At 49.0% G+C, this 18,934-nt stretch overlaps 1 protein-coding gene across 4 annotated transcripts in view; it reads right to left on the bottom strand.

The window, feature by feature from the left end:
* Positions 1 to 254: 254 nt before the first annotated feature.
* The window catches only part of DGCR8 (DGCR8 microprocessor complex subunit), a 34,973-nt gene continuing 16,293 nt past the window's right edge, over positions 255 to 18,934 (bottom strand). For 3 of the 4 annotated variants that reach the window (XM_026486267.4, XM_026486269.4, XM_048221580.2), the window contains 5 exons: positions 6,420 to 6,520; positions 5,976 to 6,082; positions 4,650 to 4,777; positions 3,238 to 3,351; positions 255 to 2,235 (listed from right to left, as the gene is read on the bottom strand). In XM_026486267.4, coding sequence (XP_026342052.1) covers positions 2,152 to 2,235; positions 3,238 to 3,351; positions 4,650 to 4,777; positions 5,976 to 6,082; positions 6,420 to 6,520 — 534 coding nt within the window. In that variant the 3' untranslated portion in view covers positions 255 to 2,151. The remainder of the gene's footprint in view (positions 2,236 to 3,237; positions 3,352 to 4,649; positions 4,778 to 5,975; positions 6,083 to 6,419; positions 6,521 to 18,934) is intronic. The other variant, XM_057305845.1, reaches the window with a different exon arrangement.

Below are 18,934 nucleotides of genomic sequence, written 5' to 3'. Positions count from 1 at the left end.
GTCTGCCCCGTTTTCCCTGTGCCCCGAGGGGAGGTTCCATCCCCAACCTAGCCCTTAGCCCTGAAGGGAAGCCACGGCGTTGGGGGGGGGGGCGCACAGCAGGATGGGACACTGCCCAGTTGCTGCAGGAGCAGTGTGACCCGGCAAACGCCTCAGCCCTGTGGGGCAGACTAAAGGGGGTGGTTCTGGCCAGCTGAGGGTCCACAAGTCCCACAGCCTCACATGGTTAGAAGAAAGAAACACCAGTCATTCCCTTTTGGGACAGTTTTGCTTTATGCATTCAGACAATCAAGGCTCACCCTTACAGCCATAGTTTCGCCGCCGCCTGGAAGGCACACAGTGACTAGTGGCCATGTGGAGGTGGCATCAGCACAGCCTCCCCCTCTCCTCTGCCCCCAAGGCATGGCTGTGTGCACACAACACTCACACCCACACGGGGGGGAGGGGGACACAGAGGAAGGACATGGGGAGGCTGCAGCAAGCCTCACTGTCTCTAGTTAACATGAGCACGAAGCTTTGGTTCACAATGGCGCATCTGGCTGTTCTGAGGGCAAACAGTTGTAGTCAAATGATTATTCACAGCTGCAGACAGGAGGCAAGACAGAAGCAAGTGTCTAATTACAGCAACTCGATTTGAGGGTTTTGTTTTATAAAGGTCAACAAAGAAGCCAACCTCAGTCACATAGGTGGTAAGGAAGGGATACACTGTGGGTGGCACACAAGACCGACATTCTGTCTTCCTGAAAACAAATGCCATTGACACCAACCACGGGGGATCTGGAGAACAGGCATGCCCATGGAATGGGACAATGCAGCCCAGCAGTGGGCCCCTGCAGCCAACAGTGCACAAAGAGCACATGGTACCCCGAACAGGCCCTAGGGACAGGGAGCGGCTGGCCACCACTACCTTGCACTCAGGGACAACCCAGGGCCCCAAACACACCCACATCCCCTGAGGCTCAGGGCAGGGACACACCAACCCTGAACCAGTCTGCAGGAGCCACTTGGAGAGTACTGACTACTGCTCAAAGGAACAAGGTGGCCGTGAGCCCTGGCTGTGCAGGGCAGGTGCCCTTGAAATCCAGTGCAGCCACCATGATGGGCAAGACCATTACTCTCCATGTGCTCGCGCCCACTCTGGGGAGGAGCGCCACTTTGTGAGCACGGATGGACTACACGAACGGTCCTGGTTTCCGCTTCTAAAATCCTCATGCTAAAATGCTTAACTTGTTTACATCTGCTACATGATTCCAAATCTACCTTCTACTCTCACTGTAAAAGTTTCTTCCCAAATGCTAAAATATCATAAAAGCTTTAAAAATTGATGGGTGGACAGATGGACTTGACTGTGCAAAAATCTTGAGTAAAAAGTTGCCAGAGGCCAATGAAAGGTGAGGGGCCTCGGTGTCTAAGAAAGCGTGTTTTTAGGACATTAAGACTTACTGGGAAAAAATGGACCACAAGCCAGCCCAGGGCCAGGGCAATAAGCCAGGCGGAGACCAGCAGACTTCATACTCACACTGGCAACATGTTTCAAGAATGGAAAAGAATCACCTTGAGGGCTTGCCTGCAATCTCTGAAAAAGTTGATTCTAAAATTGTGTTTATTTTAGGCCAAAAAGGTTTCAATTACTCCTTCCTGTTATAACCTTTTTAGAGAAAAAGGAAAACACAAGAGGCAGGGAAGGGGAGAGGGGTGCCAGTGCGCGCCTTCTGACCAGACCCCTTCAGTGGCCTGCGGGAGCCCTAGGCACAGGGCGCCACAGGACTCGGCCACCACTTTCTGTCTGCCACTTCTTGTCCGTGCATGTTACGTACTGACACTCATGACAACCTTCATCAAACCAGTCCGCAGCAAGTCCCCAGAGGCAGAGGTCATCCACAGCTATTGCCAGGCTCTTGGCTTTCACCTGTGTGGGCAAGCTGAGTCCATCCTTGAACATGTCCACTCAGTCCTGCGGGCGGCCCCCAAGGAAGAGCTGCGTGGCCCTGCCGTCCCCGTGCACCAGAGCCCCACCCCTCTGGCCCCGGCCTCAGATGCCTGGCCGCAGGGGAGGAACTCAGATCAGACGCCCGAGGCTGCAGAGTGAGCGGCGCGTGGTCTCCCTGGCAGCAGAGCTGGCAGTCCCCGCGCCTGACCCTGCTGCCTCCCTCACACATCCACAGTGCACAGGGGCTCTCCGCCAGGCTGGGCAGACGCCACAATAGACATCTTGGGCTTCTTCCGAGTCTCCTCCTGGAAGAACAAAGGTCAGGGATGCCAATGATGTGGGAACATGTGGCCCAGCCCAACCTCTGGCAAGAGGCGCCCAAGGTGGGGGGCAGATGTGTGTGTGTGGGGAGAACGGTGAGCTCAGCACACTCGCAGGTGCCAGGTAGCCTCTGGAGTAGGAGGCACCACTGCTCTGCTGTACCAGGTGGAGGGAGGGGAGGCCTGAGGAGTGGGCCACATAGGAGGCTGGCTGGGATGCCATCTCAGAGCACTGCGTGCTAGTGCTTCCCTGGGAATCAGAACACATACTCAGAAGTGAAGGGCCAACGAACCTACAGCCACCAGGGACAAGCCACATGGGTGGGTCTCTCTCCCCACTCCAACTTGCAGGCAGGAGTGAGGCATCTATCTCCTGGGCCAGAAAGGCCAAACAGATAACAGATACCACTTCTCGGGGTTTTATACAGGCCTGGAAAAATACCATAGCTGAAAAAGGTCCTAGCCTAGAAGCCCCTCGGGCGGGTGGCTTTAAGAAGCTTCATCAGGACCGAGCCTTACCCAGGTCCAATTGTTCTGTGAACCGTGCTCCTCCCTCACAAAAATGCCAAGAGCCCGAGGAAGAGGTCCATGATGGCAGTCTGTTGCCCACAAGACCCTGAGTAAGGGAAGCCTGGCAGGTGCACTGTCCCTGCCTTCAAACAGCTGGTACTGAGTGGAAACATCCAGAAGCCAGGCCCTTCACAACTAGAGGCCAGGGCTGAGAGCTCTACAACGTAACTAAAAAATGAAGTGATCTGATGCAAGTGTCATGAATGCTGAAACACAAAAACAGGGCAATCTACTCTGGAAGTGTTGAGGACTCACTGGGAAGAGGGAACACTACACAGGCATCAGGAGCCAGGGATCGGTTCCTGCGGGCTGCCTTTACCCCCACAGCTGCCAGTGTGACCTCGACTCAACAGCCCGCCCCTCCCTCAAGGGTGTGGAGGGCCATGGCCCACGGGCCGGCCGAGCCCGCACGCTCACCCTCTCCTCGGCCAGCCTCTTCATCTCCTCCTGCAGCTTGCTCAGAATGTGCAGGTTCGGCTTGTTCTTCTTGGCGTACTGCTGCAGCTCAATCACGCTCTTGTCCGACGTCTCCTGGGGGAGCACGGCACCTAGCTCTCAGGAGTGCCCGGGACATCAGCTGCCACACCCTCAACTCACACCCAGGACACTGACCGAGCCACAGAGAACGTAGACCGGTCCACGGCTGCCCAGCTCACTCTCTGACACATGCCATCCCCACTTCCACCTCACCCTCAGCAGGAAGAAGCCATGGCCTTTGCCCTTCACGAGGCAAAGGCACCCTGGCGCCCAGCTGCCTCCACTCCTGCCATCGGCGCTGAGCACTCGCATGGCCCAGACCCTCAGAATGGAATGACCAGAGCATGGCCTCAGCCAGCAGCAACGGAACGCTGCCAGGTGGGGCACACGCTGGCCCTCCCAGCTGGGAGCCCATTAGCCCTAGACACAGGGCTCTCTACATGTCTGCATGCCCTGTGACTTTCAGCGCAGGACCGAGCTGTCCTGAGGACCTTCCTGGGTGTAGAGGCCATCTCTGAGGACACCGGCTGAGCCTTGGAGTGTCAGACTCCACCTGCCCTCCAAAAGATGCAAGCTGGGGCTGTGTCTAGACTGGACCCTTGCCCTCCAACCTCGGGAGGGTTTCCACTCATGGGCCAAAGCAGGCTTTCTTGCTCTCAATCTTAGTCCGACCAAGATGCTGCACAAAAGTAAGGCACGTAAAGGCGGAAGTCAGCCTCATCTCCAGTTCATCTGAGTTTTCTCAGCAACTCATATCTTGAGGCTCCTTGCAGCACCCTAGGGGCCCAGCATCACCTCCATCACCCATCTCGTCAAGTCCAAAACAAGGGCCTTCTTCAGGGATGCCACAATGACCACCCCTCCCCTTACTGGGGTGCCGATAACCCAAACTATTTCTGGTAACATCAGGGGAAAAATTAAAAACCAAAATACCTCCCAGTACAAGCTGCCCTGCATCTCTTACTCTCCCCTCAAGCTCCTAGGGGTCCTCAAATTAATCCAAAGGCTTCCAGCCTGGGGAGGGGGGCAGACAACAGAGCTCAGCTCAGAAGCTTCCCCTCCACTTGGGCTGGCAGCACTCACCACCTGCAACTCCTGCTGGGCAGGCACTTCTCACACAACCAGTGCCAGGCCCAGGCTTCTCAGGGAGGAAGACACAGCATGAATGCCCTCCCACCCCCCAAGGTCACCAACATGGCCAGCAGAGAGCCCAAGATTCAGCACTGGAACAAGAGTAGAGCTACCCAACTTTTTGTCCCCTGTGACAGCGGGACCCCAAACAGGGGCTCCAGGGTAGGGGGAGGATGAGAAGCATGGAGGCTGCCCTAGGCCCAGGGGAGGAGCCCAGTTACCTGTTTGACCATCTTGCTGCTTTCGCGGCCATACATGCGAAGTAAAGACCCCCAGTTCTTGACATGTGGGTGCAGCAGCTGAAGGATTTTCTGAGAGGCTAACTGTTTTCCAACTCTCTTATTCTTACCTGTAAGGAAGATGAAACATGGAGAAGGAGTCCCTAACATCCAGCTGTCAGCATGGCCACCTCTCCTAACAGGAGCACACCTGCCGTGCCCCCACCCAGCTGTGTGCCGTGTTCTACAAGAGGGGCTAGAGACCTGTTCTAGCCCTGCAGTGGGCACCGGGTCTCACGAAGCTGAAGCCAGGACCTATCCCAACCCCACTTTGCAGAAGAGCCCCCTCGGAGGCTTCAGGAAATCAGCACAGGCCCAAGGCATAGCTGACAAGGCCTCCCTCCCACCACACTCCACACTTCCAGAGACAAAGATAAGCAACAACGAGTGTCGGCAGGCAAAGGGGAGGGGGGGACTCTGCCAGAAAGCCCAGGGGAGTTTCCAGAGGGTGCATGCACTCTGGAGGAGGTTCTATGCAGAGGGAAGGCAGGGCCAAGGAGCAGAGTGGGTCTGGAGAACACTGAGTGCCAGGAGACACCTATGGCCAGGCAGAGCAAGGCTGGCCATGCTTCCCAGACATGGGGGTATCAATGGTGCCAGCATCCCTCCTCCGCCCCGCCTGCCTGCTCCAGAAGGTGGCTCCGTGAGGACTGGTGTCTGCTGGATCACGGGGACACCTGGGTCTGCAAGTAGTTCTGCGATTTTCCCAGGGACAACTGGAATGTTACCTTCCAATTTACACAGCACTGGTTTTGTGTTTATAATGGTCGTACAAGGTTTTCTTTTAAAATAAAGATTTAAAAAATGGTTACTCCAAAAACCAATTTCGGTAAAGAGTGCAGGTGGTGCACACAGACACCAGGACACGGGGACACATATGGCAGGCTAGGGGCTCTGCCATTCCAGGACACCCCTCCTCCTGCCACAGGGATCAGAGGCTGGATGGGGCACTGGTGGCAAGAGGGGAACACAAGGTCTAACCCAAACGACCAGCCCAATCCCAGGAACCTGGAGGACAGGGATGGTGCGGGCAGGACTCCCACAGCCCCGCCTGAGGGTGACTGGCTTTCAGTGGTCGAGAGATGCCAGCGGACACACCACAGGCGGTCAGGACCCAAGGCAGGAGCTCGGGAGTGATGCCAGAGCAGTGGCCAGAGATCAAGCCACAGAGGCTCAGGGTTGCCAGAGAGGCCGCATGGCAGGGTGCCACCTCCCCAGCGGTCCCCGGAAACTGAGGGGGTGGTGGGAAGGAGGGGAGACAGTCCTTACACCAGCCGCGCACTGTGTGTTTGCCACACGCCATGACATATTCGCTCTTCTGGTTTTTACCAGGAACCACTTCAAACTTGATGGATGTGTCACCCATTCCATGGTTTCTTTAAGAAAAAACAAGGACAACGGTGACATCGGCTGAGAAGGGAGGAAATGGCAACTTCAGGAAAACCCTTTAAAGGTTCTCTGAAGACAATACCAACCCTTTCCCCAAATCGCATCTCAGCTGAGAAGGAGGGGAGGTTTAGAGTCCACCTGATCTGATATCACAGGCTCTTACTGACCGCCAGGCACAAAGGGCTTCTGTGCACGCACGTAACATTTGCAATGGCCCGGCCTTTGACAACACCTCTCAAGCCAGGATAAATGGCTAGTAAAGACATTGGGCACCAGAAGAGAAGCCCCCAGGACCCCTCTCAGGAGGGGAAGCACCCACCCTACCTTTTAAGGCACTCGTGGAGGATCTGATAGGGCGACAACAGTCCGGCCTTGCTGGTCAGCTCGTAGACCCGTGAGTCCTCGATACTGATGTGGTTAAAATACTACAAAACAAAGCAGCCACTCTTGAGCGCTGGACCAAGCTTGCTGGCCGCGCGGAGCTGCTTCCCCTCAAGGAACACGTCACACCCCCATCTCACTGTCCAGCCGCCTGAGAGGGGACGAGCAGCACTGTGCTAGGTTGGAGAGAACATGCTGCGACAGGTGGTAGAGCCTGCTGCTGCCTGGGAGCGTTTTCTGAATCTAAGTCTGATCAGACAATTAGAAATCTAAAGACAGACAACCTTAGGAGAAAACTATGAAGAACATCGTGAGATTACAGAAGAGAGAAGGGCAGTCAGACGAAAGTGATATGCTGTAAAAAGGGCAAGCCCCCTGAAGGCTGCAAAAGGCCTGGCTTGGCTCCCGCTTCAAACACAGTCGGTTTTTTTTGTTTTGTTTTTTAAAGATTTTATTTTTATTTATTTGACAGAGAGAGAGCGCCAGCAAGAGAGGGAACACAAGCAGGGGGAGTGGGAGAGGAAGACACAGGCTCCCAGCGGAGGAGCCTGATGCAGGGCTCGATCCCAGAACACCGGGATCACACCCTGAGCCGAAGGCAGACGCTTAACGACTGAGCCACCCAGGCGCCCCTCAAACACAGTCGTTTTGTCCTGGCTCTGAGACCAACCACTATGACCAGAGAACAGAACGACTAAGAAGGGTTAATGAGAAACCACTTAACCCGTTTAGGGGAAAAAAAGGGAAGTTCTGCACAACAGAGGCAGGCAGCAGCCAGCAAGTGGCTCTGACCTCAATCAGGATTGGGCCTCTGCTGAGCCACCCCCAGTGAAGGGAGGCCATGGCCTACCCACTCAGCATAGCCCACCTCCCTGAGAGGGACTGCTGGGCTTCTGGGGCTGCCATAACAAGGTACCACAAAGTGGGTGGCTTATTTTCTTACAATTCTGGAGGTCAGAAGTCCAAAAGCAAGGAGTCGGCAGGCCACAGTCCCTTTGAAACCTCTCACGGAGATCCTTCCTTGACTTTCCCAGATTCTGACAGCCCCAAGCTTTCCTTGGCTTGTGGCGCGTCACTCCCATCTCCACATGGCCCTCTCTCCATCTCCCTCCCTCTTCTTATAAGAACATAACACTGCTGCTCTGGGCAGGGAGGCAGGGGTTCCTCTCCCTCCGCCAGTGGACTCACTGTGACTGAGCTGAGGAAAGCAAGGTGCCGTATGTGAAGAGGATTCCTGATTCTGGTGAGCTGAAGAGCTCCCTGCTCTCATCTGGCTATCGTCTTCCAAAAGGTCCCCACAAGATACCTCCATGTACAAGTGTCCGTATCAGCGTGGATCAATTTCCAGCGAAAGTTACTCACCAAGACGTCAAGCCCTGACCCCATCCTCAATGGCTGGCCAGGTAGCCAAACCATCAGTGGTGGCTGGCTCTCTCACTCAGCCTATGAGGACCCAGTCTCTAGCCAGCAGCCAGCCCCTGGGCTATGGACCTGCGGTCAGGCTGAGCAGATGAACAACCTATGTCCCCAGGATCCTCCCTGAAAGAGCTGAGGCACACACACACAGCTGGAGAACACACACTCAGAAGCCCAAAGACATCCAACAGCCACTGGCAAAGGCCCACACCACAGTTACCTGCACCAAGTGCCACAGCCACATGTGGCTGATGGTTAACCTGCGAGGAGCATACAGGAACTGCAGCACAAAGGGCAGAAGTGACCCACTGACAACAGTCTGGAAGAAGCCTGGAGAATCAGTGCCCAACAGACACTGAAGGACCATGAGGGAGCACCACAGACAGCCCAGCACCCATAAATTCAACAATTTAGAGAAAATGGATGAATTTCTTGAAAAATGCAAACTACCCAAACTACCCTATTCAAGAAGCTGAATTTGTAGTTACAACTTTCCTGCAGAGAAACCTCCACATGCAGATGGCTCCACTAGTGACAACTGCCAAACGTTTAAGGGGGGAAAAATGACACCAATTCTAGAGAATCTTTCAAAAACCTCTAGAGGAGGAACAATTGCCAATTCATTTTATGATGTTAGTAGTACCCTGTTATTAACACCAAAGAGAAAACTACAAACCGATATCCCTCACGAACACAGGTGTAAAAATCCTAAACAGAATATTAGCAATTCACAACCAGCAACACATTACAACAAATATACGCCATGCCCAAGTAGGACTTACCCCAGGAAGGCAGTTTTTAAAAAATAAATCAATCAACCAAATTCACTCCATCAACATGTTAAAGAGGAAAAGGCCGAGCATATCAGCAGATAAGGGCATCTGACAAACTGCCAACACCCTTTCATGATAAAAACACTCCACAAACCAAGAATAGAAGAACCCTTCCTCAACCCGATAGAAGGAAGGCACCAACAAGAAACTGACAGTTAACGTCACACTCAGTGGTCAGAGGCTGTATCCTTCCCACCTAAGATGGGAACAAGACTAGGATGTCCACTCCCCCCACTGCTACTCAACATGTCATGGAGTTTCTAGCTAGAGCAGCAAGCCAAGAAAAAGAGAGAAAAGGCATCTAAATTGGAAAGGAAGAAATCCAACCATCTTCAATCAACCTGGTCTGTACACAGGAATTCCAAAGAAATCTACAGAAAAACTACTGGAACTAATAACACAGTTCGCAAAGCTGCAAGAAACACAGTCAACATACAGACAGTAAATTCCATTTGTCTACACTAGCAATCCACAGTCAGGACTGAAACTAAAGTGCTACTCACAACAGCTCCAAAACTCATATGAAATACTTATGTTTAAATCTAAGAAAATGGGGGCGCCTGGGTGGTTCAGTCGTTAAGCGTCTGCCTTCGGCTCAGGGTGTGATCCCGGAGTTCTGGGATCGAGCCCCACGTCGGGCTCTTCTGCTGGGAGCCTGCTTCTTCCTCTCCCACTTCCCTGCTTGTGTTCCCTCTCTCGCTGGGTATCTCCCTCTCTGTCAAATAAATAAATAAAATCTTTAACATAAATCAATCAATCAATCAATCTAAGAAAATGAGTGCAGGATCTGCACACTGGAGATGACCAAGCAACAATAAAAAACATGAAAGAAGACCTCAATAAATGGGGAGACACGCTGGGCTTCTGAGCCAAAAGACTCAGCACTGTTAGGAAGTACATTTCCCCCAAATTTAACACAATTCCAATCAGGATCTAACTTTCCATGCTGACATACTGTTTCTATATGGAAGGGCAAAGCAGCATGGTATGGAAGTGCTATGAAAAAGAACAAAGTTGGAGGGTTCACACGATGATTTCAAGAATTCATGTCATTGGAGCCCCTGGGTGGCTCAGTTGGTTAAGCATCCGACTCCTGGTCTCAGCTCAGGTCGGGATCTCAGGGTCGTGAGATCGAGCCCTGCGTTGGGCTCCGTACTCAGTGCGGAATCTGCTTGGGATTCTTTCTCACTCTCCTGCCCCCCCCAGCTCGTTCTCTCTCTCAAATAAATATTAAAAAATAAAAATAAAAAAGAATTCATGTCATCAAGAAGGTGTGGCATTCGTGAAGGGATAGACACACAGACCAAAGAGACAGAACCAAATGCAGAGACAGACCCACACATACATGCTGCTCCCCACGGACACGGAAAGCGATCCAGTTAACATACACCTACCGTATGGCCCAGCAAGGCCATCTTGGGTGCTTATTTATCTATGCTCACATCGAAACCTGGACAGCCTCATGGCAACCAAGGGCTAATCACCCACCCCAAACTGGAAACGTACTTAACACCCCTCAAGCAAGAAGGAAGAACACACCCAGCACTGCCCTGCAGTGGGCACGCTCAGCAGCAAAGATGACCCAACCTTCGACACAGGCACCAACAGAGATGAATCACATGCATCACTGAGTTGGAGCCTGGTTCTCAAGCTACCTACCCTGTGACTCCAGTGATAAGACATTCGGGAACTGGCTAACCTAGGGAGACAGCTCAGTGCCTACCAGGGTGAAAACAGAGAATTCTGACTACAAAAGGGCAGTTCAAGAGACCTGGGAGGGGGATGGGGCGCCTGGGTGGCACAGTCGTTAAGCATCTGCCTTTGACTCAGGGCGTGATCGCAGCGTTCTGGGATCGAGCCCCACATCGGGCTCCTCCACTGGGAGCCTGCTTCTTCCTCTCCCACTCCCCCTGCTTGTGTTCCCTCTCTCGCTGGCTATCTCTGTCAAATAAATAAATAAAATCTTTAAAAAAAAGAGAGAGAGAGAGAACTGGGAGGGGAAGAAGATTTGAAAACGTTCTGTGTTGACCGTGCTTTGGTTACATTATTATAAAAGTATACGCGTGGTTCTAAACTCACAAAAGTATACCAAAAAGTGCGTTTAACTCTCTCTATATAATAAAAAGTAAATTGGAGGGGGAAAAAAAAAACCAAAAAGGCAAAAACAACGGGTCAGTAATACCTAAATTCTAGAACAACCATGGCCCAACCACAACCCACAGCTATCTACAAAGCAGTAATATACTGAGAAGAAATCACCCCAGGTCTCGTGAATGGGCATGGTTCTGGTCTTCCGTTTTTGCCTTTTTCATCAACACCAAACACGCGCTGCCCTGAGCCTCTGCTTCCATGGCAGCTCTCAAACTCTGGCTGTTCTGTACCCATGCCACCATTGTGTGTGGACTTTGTGCCAATGTACCTCAAGGATAGCAAGGCACAGTGAGAGCCCCCAAAGAACCAGGGCCCACCCAACCTACCTTGGCATCCCGCCATTCCCCCCACCCCCCCGAGTCCACACAAGAAGGGAATACTGCCCCCACGGCCTGAGCTCCAGCGCCACACCTCCACAGGGGCACCGGGGGAAAGAGGGGCCACCACCTACCCAGCTACTCACAAGGATGTGACAGAAACACTGTCAGGATTTTTTAGGAGCAACATAGCAATTCCTATCAGTCAGGATTGAGCTGCTCTAACACATCCCACCTGACAGAGAAGCTACTTTCTTCTCCGACAAATTTTAAAACGGGAAAAATATAATGTGTATGTGTGCACACGTATACAATTAAATTCTAAGTGTGAAAAAATCTCTCCAGAGGATGAGGACATTTTTAGCCATGGGACACATATTTGGTCCCTGTATCCAGTTCCTGGTATGGAGCTCCTAAAACCCTTAGAATTTCCTGAGTGATAGTGTATCTTTTGTTATTCAAACGAGCCCCTCTAGACCTCACCTGAGTTTATGCTAGTGAGGAAACTAGGGGCGGGGGCAGGTGGGGGACCCTAGATAGTTTCATGAGGTGAGTTTCATGATGGGGCTGGTCACCAGAAAGACCAAACACAATTAAGGACCTATTGATCTGGCTGTCCATTTGTATCCTTTATAATAAACGAGTAAGCATAAGGTGGTATTTCCCTGAGTTCTGAGAGCAGATTCTAAAAAAATTCTAATTCAAGCAAAGTAATGAACCTGAGGGAAGTCATGGGAACCCCTGAATCTGTAGTTGGGCAATATGGGTGGCGTGGGCACCCCATTTGTGGCTGGAGTGTGAAGTGTGGGCAGTCTTTTAGGACTGAGCCAACTCCATGTAGACAGTGTAAGAACTGAGCAGAGTTGTAGACACCTTGCTGGTGTCAGCGAATTGGAGAACTGACATGGAAAAGCCCGTTGTGTGTACAAGGGAACTTTTACCTGGGATTTCCAAGCTGCCTATGTGGCCTCCTCCACCTGGGGAAACCTCTTTTTCAGGCTTTCTGATGTCATTTCTGGAAAGATCCCACACTTTTCAGGAGAGCCCCAGAGTACATGGCCAGAACCTGAATCTTACTACTGTTCAGCACAACCTGAGGTACAAATTCCAGAAACCCACAGCATCTGTCCCGGCAGATGCCTCAGGCAAATGCAAATGCCTCCCTAGAGGCACTGATGGGAAAGGCTCCAAGGAAGAGGCTGCAGCCACAATGACCTTGCAGACTGAGGACAGGAGGAAAGATGGAGGACGAAAGAACAGAGCACAAAGACTGCCAGCTGGTCATCATCAAAACCATGAGCCTCCAGAGAAGAGGTAACCACCAGCCTCTAACCACCAAGTGTCCTCTGATCACCAAGTGTAGGGCAGTGGCAGGGCTGATGGTATAGTCTAGGGAGAGCTTGCAGCCCTCCAGGTGCACATCCCACTGCATGGCCACATAAGAGGAGGCCACAATGCAGGTGGTAAGACTGTAAAGGGCAGCTAGGACAGAGCAGGGCACTGGAGTGACACACCACTGTGCAACACACATATCCTGCAAGGCTGAAGGAGCCATGGAACACACCCTGGGTCCCTGTGCCAGCCAGACCGAAACTGGGTGGTCCCTGCTTAGGGAACTACAATGGTGCCAAACATGAAAGTGAACCAAAGCCAGAGCAAGAACACAGACTTTCAGATTAAAAACTGGGCTGAGCTGTTTATTCATTTAACCACCAACCAAGCAAGCTGCTGGTATCTTAGAGGCCCCAACACTAAATAGAGACTGTCTTGGATGTTATGTTGAAATCAGGCATTCCTAACCCTCATTCTACTAACCCTGGAGAATTCTCCATTATCTCAACATGTCAAAAATTTCTCAAGTCAACTGTAATTTACCGAGTTACTTTAAACTTTATCACAATAATAGCCACAGGCAAGGGAGTCTGGGTCCTGCAAGCTGGGACAGGTGAGACACCCCGGCCCGTCTCCCCTTCCCTGTCCACCGCCGCACGCCCCCTTCCCGCCCTGCTCCCCACCAGGGGTCAACAGCAGAGCCTGCTCAGATAAACTGCTATGACAAAGCAAAGTTCCATCCTCCAAAAAGGCTGCTGGAGCCACACATCCCCTGCCTGCCTAGGCCAGGCCAACTCCCAGCACCAGAACCGCAGTTACCCTTCCGGTTTCTGCTACCCTGTATCAGAGGACAGTGCAGTGCAACCTATACAGCCCACGCATCATCAACTGCAACAACCAATCCTAAGGGCCTTGGAGGGCTATGGGGAGGGGTCTAGGGACCAGGTTCTCCAACACACCTTGGAAGTGTCCCTGAATACCACTGTTCCACAGTTGGGTTATTCACAAATAAAGCTGAAAACGTGATTCTTCCTGGAGGAGCTAGTCCTTTTGAAATGTTGTCTGCTGATTAGGCTTTGCGACCTATCTGTGGCCCATCTATGACAATAAAGCAAAGAATACAGACACTTGAGTGTACATTAACACTGCCAAGGACACTTTACCATATTTTGTAATAGTATCAGTCTAAAAAGATCGGAAAAAATTTTAAATTCATCCTGAAGCACTTGTAGAGTGGCAGAATAAAGGACCTCCGAGACTTGCTCCTCTATAGAATCAACAAGAACTGTCAGAACCAACTTTTTCAGAATTCTGGAAATTAAACAAAGACAATAATCTGAGGAGTGTTTATTCAAGAAAAATGGCTGAATCTTGGTAAGACAATGAGTTTTGTAGCATTTTAACTTGGCCCATTCCTGTCTCCTCTTCCCAGCTCTCTAGTAGCCTAAGAACCAGCAACCCCAGAGCCATTAAAGAAGGCCGGATGGTTCCCCAACACCCCAACCCCAGAGAACCACTGCTATCTGGCCCAGTGGCAGCTCTATAGAAAAGCCCTATTTTAAAACTTTCCTTTGCATGACCCAACTCAAGAGCTCACTCAGTGAAAACAGCCGAATTCCCCACGAAATCTGTCAAAAATAATCAGTGGTAACTGTTTCATACTGCAATTGCCTGAGGCTGGGATACCAACTGGCAAGCAAGAGGCAGGTCAGAATACATAAAAAGGAATCAAGAGAATGAGACAGATGCTCATAGGGGACTTTAAAAAGCTCCGACTTGTCTAGGGATCTAGGTGGCCATGTGCACACCCAGGAAAGACCCAAGGAGGCTCAAACCTCTCACCCAATTGACTCGGAAGCTCTATGCAAGTTGGAAGTAAAGGCTAAGACACAGTTGTCAACTACTAAAGCACTAAAGGTGACTCCAACACGTATAAACAGCCCCCTGGCAAAGGCTAGGAAACTTACTGGTCTAGATAAAGAAATCTCTGATCTGGATTTCACAGAATAGTCTAGGAAAGTCGCTGTTATGGGTTGAAATATGTCCCCCCGCAAATTCATATACTGAAATCCTATCTCCTCCCAGTATGCCATTATGTGACCTTTTTTGCAGACAGGGTCCTTACGGAGGTAATCAAGTTAAAATGAGGTCATTAGCATGGGCCCTAATCCAACATGACTACTGTCATTATAAAGAGATCTGGAAACAAACACACATACAAGGGAGAAAGCCTGTTATCAGTTATCTCCAACAGCTATCTCCAAATGAAGGAAAGAGGCCTGAAAGAGATCCTTCCCTCCCAGCCCCCAGAAGGAACCAACCCACCCTGCCCTAACACTTAGATTTTAGATGTCTAGCCTCTAGAATCATGAGGCAAAAAATTTCTGTTGTTTAAATCAACAGGTTGTGATACGCTGTTATGCCAGTCCTAGCAAACTAACAAAATCACTAAATAGCAAAAAAAACAGCAAAAACAACAAAACTTGGGAAGAGGGGGTAATCTGATATCCATATTTGCCGCATTATTTAAAACATCCAGATTTCAAGAAACAAAATTATGAGATATGAAATGAAACACAACTGTATATGCCCTACAAGATGGGGAAAAGCAGTCAATACAAACCATCCCTGAAGAAACTGGTCTTACTATAGGCTTTAAATCAACTATAAAAAACTAAACAAACAAACAAAACACCATGTCTAAAGAGTTAAAGGGAAGCACAAGAACAGTATCTCACCAAACAGAATATCAATAAAGACATAGAAATTATAAAAAATTCACTAGAGGGGTTCAAAAGTATATTCGAACAGTCAGAAGAAAGATTAGCAACCTTAAGATAAGCAAATCGAAGGGGTGCCTGGGTGGCTCAATCTTCTGACTCTTGATCTCAGGGTCATGAGTTCGAGCCCCACACTGCCTAGCATGGAGCCTACTTGAAAAAAAAATAGGCAAATAAAAAATATATAGTCTGAGGAAAATTTAAAAAAACAAAAAACAAAAAAAGGCCAGTGCCTATGAGGTCTGTGTGTCTATGAGACCTGTGGGATACCGTGGGAGTGTGGCTTACATATAATGGGAGTCCCAGAAAGAGAGGAAAAATAAAAGGGCAAAAAGAGGAAATAAAGGCTGAAACTTCTCAAGGATGAAAAACATTACATATTCAAGAAGTTCGACAAATTCCAAAAAGAACAAACTAAAGAAATCTATACCTAGACATTTCTGTCAAAGGCCAAAGAGAAAACCTTGAGAACAGTTAAGAGAAACAACTCATCAATAATGTGACTGTCGAATAAGATGAACAGCTGACTCTCTTTCCTTGTAGAGGCCGGAAGGCAGTAGGATGACATATTCCCACTACAAAGAAAAAGAATGTCAACCAAAAATTCTATATCCAACAAAACTATGCTTCAAAAAGGGAATCATTAAGACATTCTCAGACCAACAAAACCCGAGAGAATCCACTGCTAGCAGAACTGCTCTCCAAGAAATACTAAGAGCCTTCCGGCTGAAATAAAAGGAACACCAAAGACTGTTAACAAACTGAGGCCACTACAGAAGGTAAAGGTAACTACAGTAAATAAAAGACAATACAAATGCATATTGTTTCTAACTTTTTTCCCTACCTCAATTGAAAGACAACTACATAAAGCAATAATTATAAATCCACATTTATGGACACACAACATACAGAGATGTCATTTGTGACAGTAAAAGCATAAAAGTGAGGGTAAACAGAGCTATACAGGAGCAAAGTTTTGTATAAGACTCAAGTAAGCTGGCAGTAGTCCAAACTAGATCGTTTTCAGTTTAGATGTAACTGGAATTCCCTAGGACAACCACTGAGAAAATGGCTAAAGTATTTAAGGCAAAGAAAGCAGTAATGAAGGAAATGAGCAACAAAAAGACATAAAACAGAAAGCAAACAGTTAATGGCATGTATCAATTCTACCTTATCAGTAATTACATTTCAATGGATTAAGCACCCCACCCCTGCTGAAAAGAAAAACAAAAAAAGTCTATAAACTAAAATTAAAAGGGGTGACTGGCTGGCTCAGTCAGTGGACCATGAGACTCTTGATCTCAAGATTGTGAGTTTGAGCCCCACGTTGGGTGCAGAGATCACTTAAAAATGAAATCTTTAGGGGATCCTGGGTGGCTCAGTCAGTTGAACATCCGACTCTTCATTCTGGCTCAAGTCATCGTCTCAGAGGTGGTGGGATCGAGCAGGGCAGCTTCATACTCGGTGGGAAGTCTGCATGGGGATTCTCTCCCTCTGCCCCTCCCCACACTCTCACTCACACTCTCTCTCAAATAAATTTTTTAAAAATAAAATAAAATGAAACCTTCCCAAAAAATTGCCTAAGCCCTCTGATCAACAGGCAGAGATTGACAGAAGGATAAAAACAAAACCCAATTATATGCTGTCTATAAGACACATGATTTAGATTCAAAGTCACAAATAGGCTAAAAGTAAAAAGAGGGAAACGTATCACGCAAAGAGTAACTACGACAGTAGGAGTGACTGTATCAGACAAAACTGACTCTAAGACACAAACTGTTACTAGAAATAAAGGATATTTAATAATGACAAAGGGCCCTTCCCTCAAGATGACCTAACTATTATAAACATTAAACAGAACTGACTTCTAGTTTCAATACCTGTGACACTAAATGAGTGGGTTTCCACACCAAGCAGTTCTAACGCTAACTGCCAGGAGTTGGAGCAGACTCCACAGGTTAAGGGCTCAGTCCCACAAGACTGTTGCCACCACCTGACGCTAACCTCAAGTCTAGGCTGTCACCTGTGCTTCTGACTGTGCAGTTGTACAGTGCCGGTTCCCAACCCTTCCTCAGCTTCAATAATTTCCCAGAACAGCTCACAGAGCTCAGGACAACAGTTTACTACTAGAGCACTGATTTACTACAAAACGATATAACTCAGGAACAACCAGATGGAAAAGATAAATAGGGCAAAGTACAAAGGAAGGGGTATAGAGCTTCCATGCCTTCTCTGAGCATGCCATCTTTTTTAGCACCTCAATGTGCTCACCAACCCAGAAGCTCTCTGAACCCTTTCAGTTTTGTTTTTTTTTTTTAATGAAGGCTTTAGTACAACAGGCACAACTGATTACATCACTGGCCATTCGCAATTAGCTCAACCTCCATTACACACACACACACACACACACACACACACACACACACACACACACGGTGGGGCAGTGGCGCTCTGAAAGTTCTAACGGCTCTAATTATACGGTAGATTCCACAGGCAAACAGCTCCCATTCAAAGGGATGGTCCAAAAGTCACTTCATTAACATAAACTCAAGTGTGGTTGAAAGGGATGTGTTAGGGGAGTCTGGCTGGCTCAGCTGGTGGAACATGCAACTCTTGATCTTGGGGTCTTGAGCTTGAGCTCCACGCTGGGTATAGAGATTACTTAAATAGAATTAAAAAAAAAAAAAAAAAAAGAATGAAAGAGGTGTGTTAAAAACAAAAGACATTCCATTCACCTTTATCAACCTGCAACTTTTTAAAGAACTAGGAACAAAAAACAAACATTAATATATTGTAGAAGCTCTGCATCAGGAACCATGAACAAAGACTGAACATACATTTCTTATTATATCACAATACCACAAAAATATATGTATCTAACAACAGCCCCAAAATACATGAAGCAAAAATGGACAAAATTCAAGGGAGAAATAATTCAAGAATAACAGCTGGAGACTCCAATACCCACTCTCAACAACAGACAGAAGACAGGGCGCACCTGGGTGGCTCAGTCGGTTAGGCACCCAACTCTGATTTCAGCTCAGGTTGTGATGTCAGGGTTGTGAGATGGAGCCCTGCACTGGACTCCAACTCCACGCTGGGCATGGAGTTTGCCTCAGATTCTCTCTCCCCGCTCCCTCTCCTTCCTCTCCCCCTCCCCCAACCATGGGCATGTGCACGCCCTCTCTCCCCTCTCTCTCTCTCTTAAAAACAAAAACACAGAACAAGGCAGAAGACCAACGAAGATACAGAAAAACACTATACACCAACTGGACCTAACCGACATCTGCTTCACCCAGTAACAATAGGAAGTGCACTCGCCTCATGCACACAGGTAACATTCTCCAGGGCAGATCGTATGTTAGGTCCTAAAATAAGCCTCAGTGAACTTAAAAGGACTGACTGAAATCATACAAACTATGTTTCTGAGCCACACTGGAATTAAAGATCAACAACTAAAGGAAATTTAGGAAATTCACAAATACATGAAAATTAAGCATTCCTAAAACGACCAATTGTTCAAGGAAAAAAAATCACAAGGGAAATGAGAAAAATACTTTGAGATGAACGAAAACAGAAACACAACACACTAAAGCTTATGGGCTGCAGTTAAAGTAGTACACAGAAAA

This window comes from Ursus arctos, unplaced genomic scaffold (assembly GCF_023065955.2).
Source record: "Ursus arctos isolate Adak ecotype North America unplaced genomic scaffold, UrsArc2.0 scaffold_34, whole genome shotgun sequence".
NCBI lineage: Eukaryota > Metazoa > Chordata > Mammalia > Carnivora > Ursidae > Ursus > Ursus arctos.
Note: the sequence above shows the minus strand (reverse complement) of the source record. Positions and strands in the feature narration are given on the sequence as shown.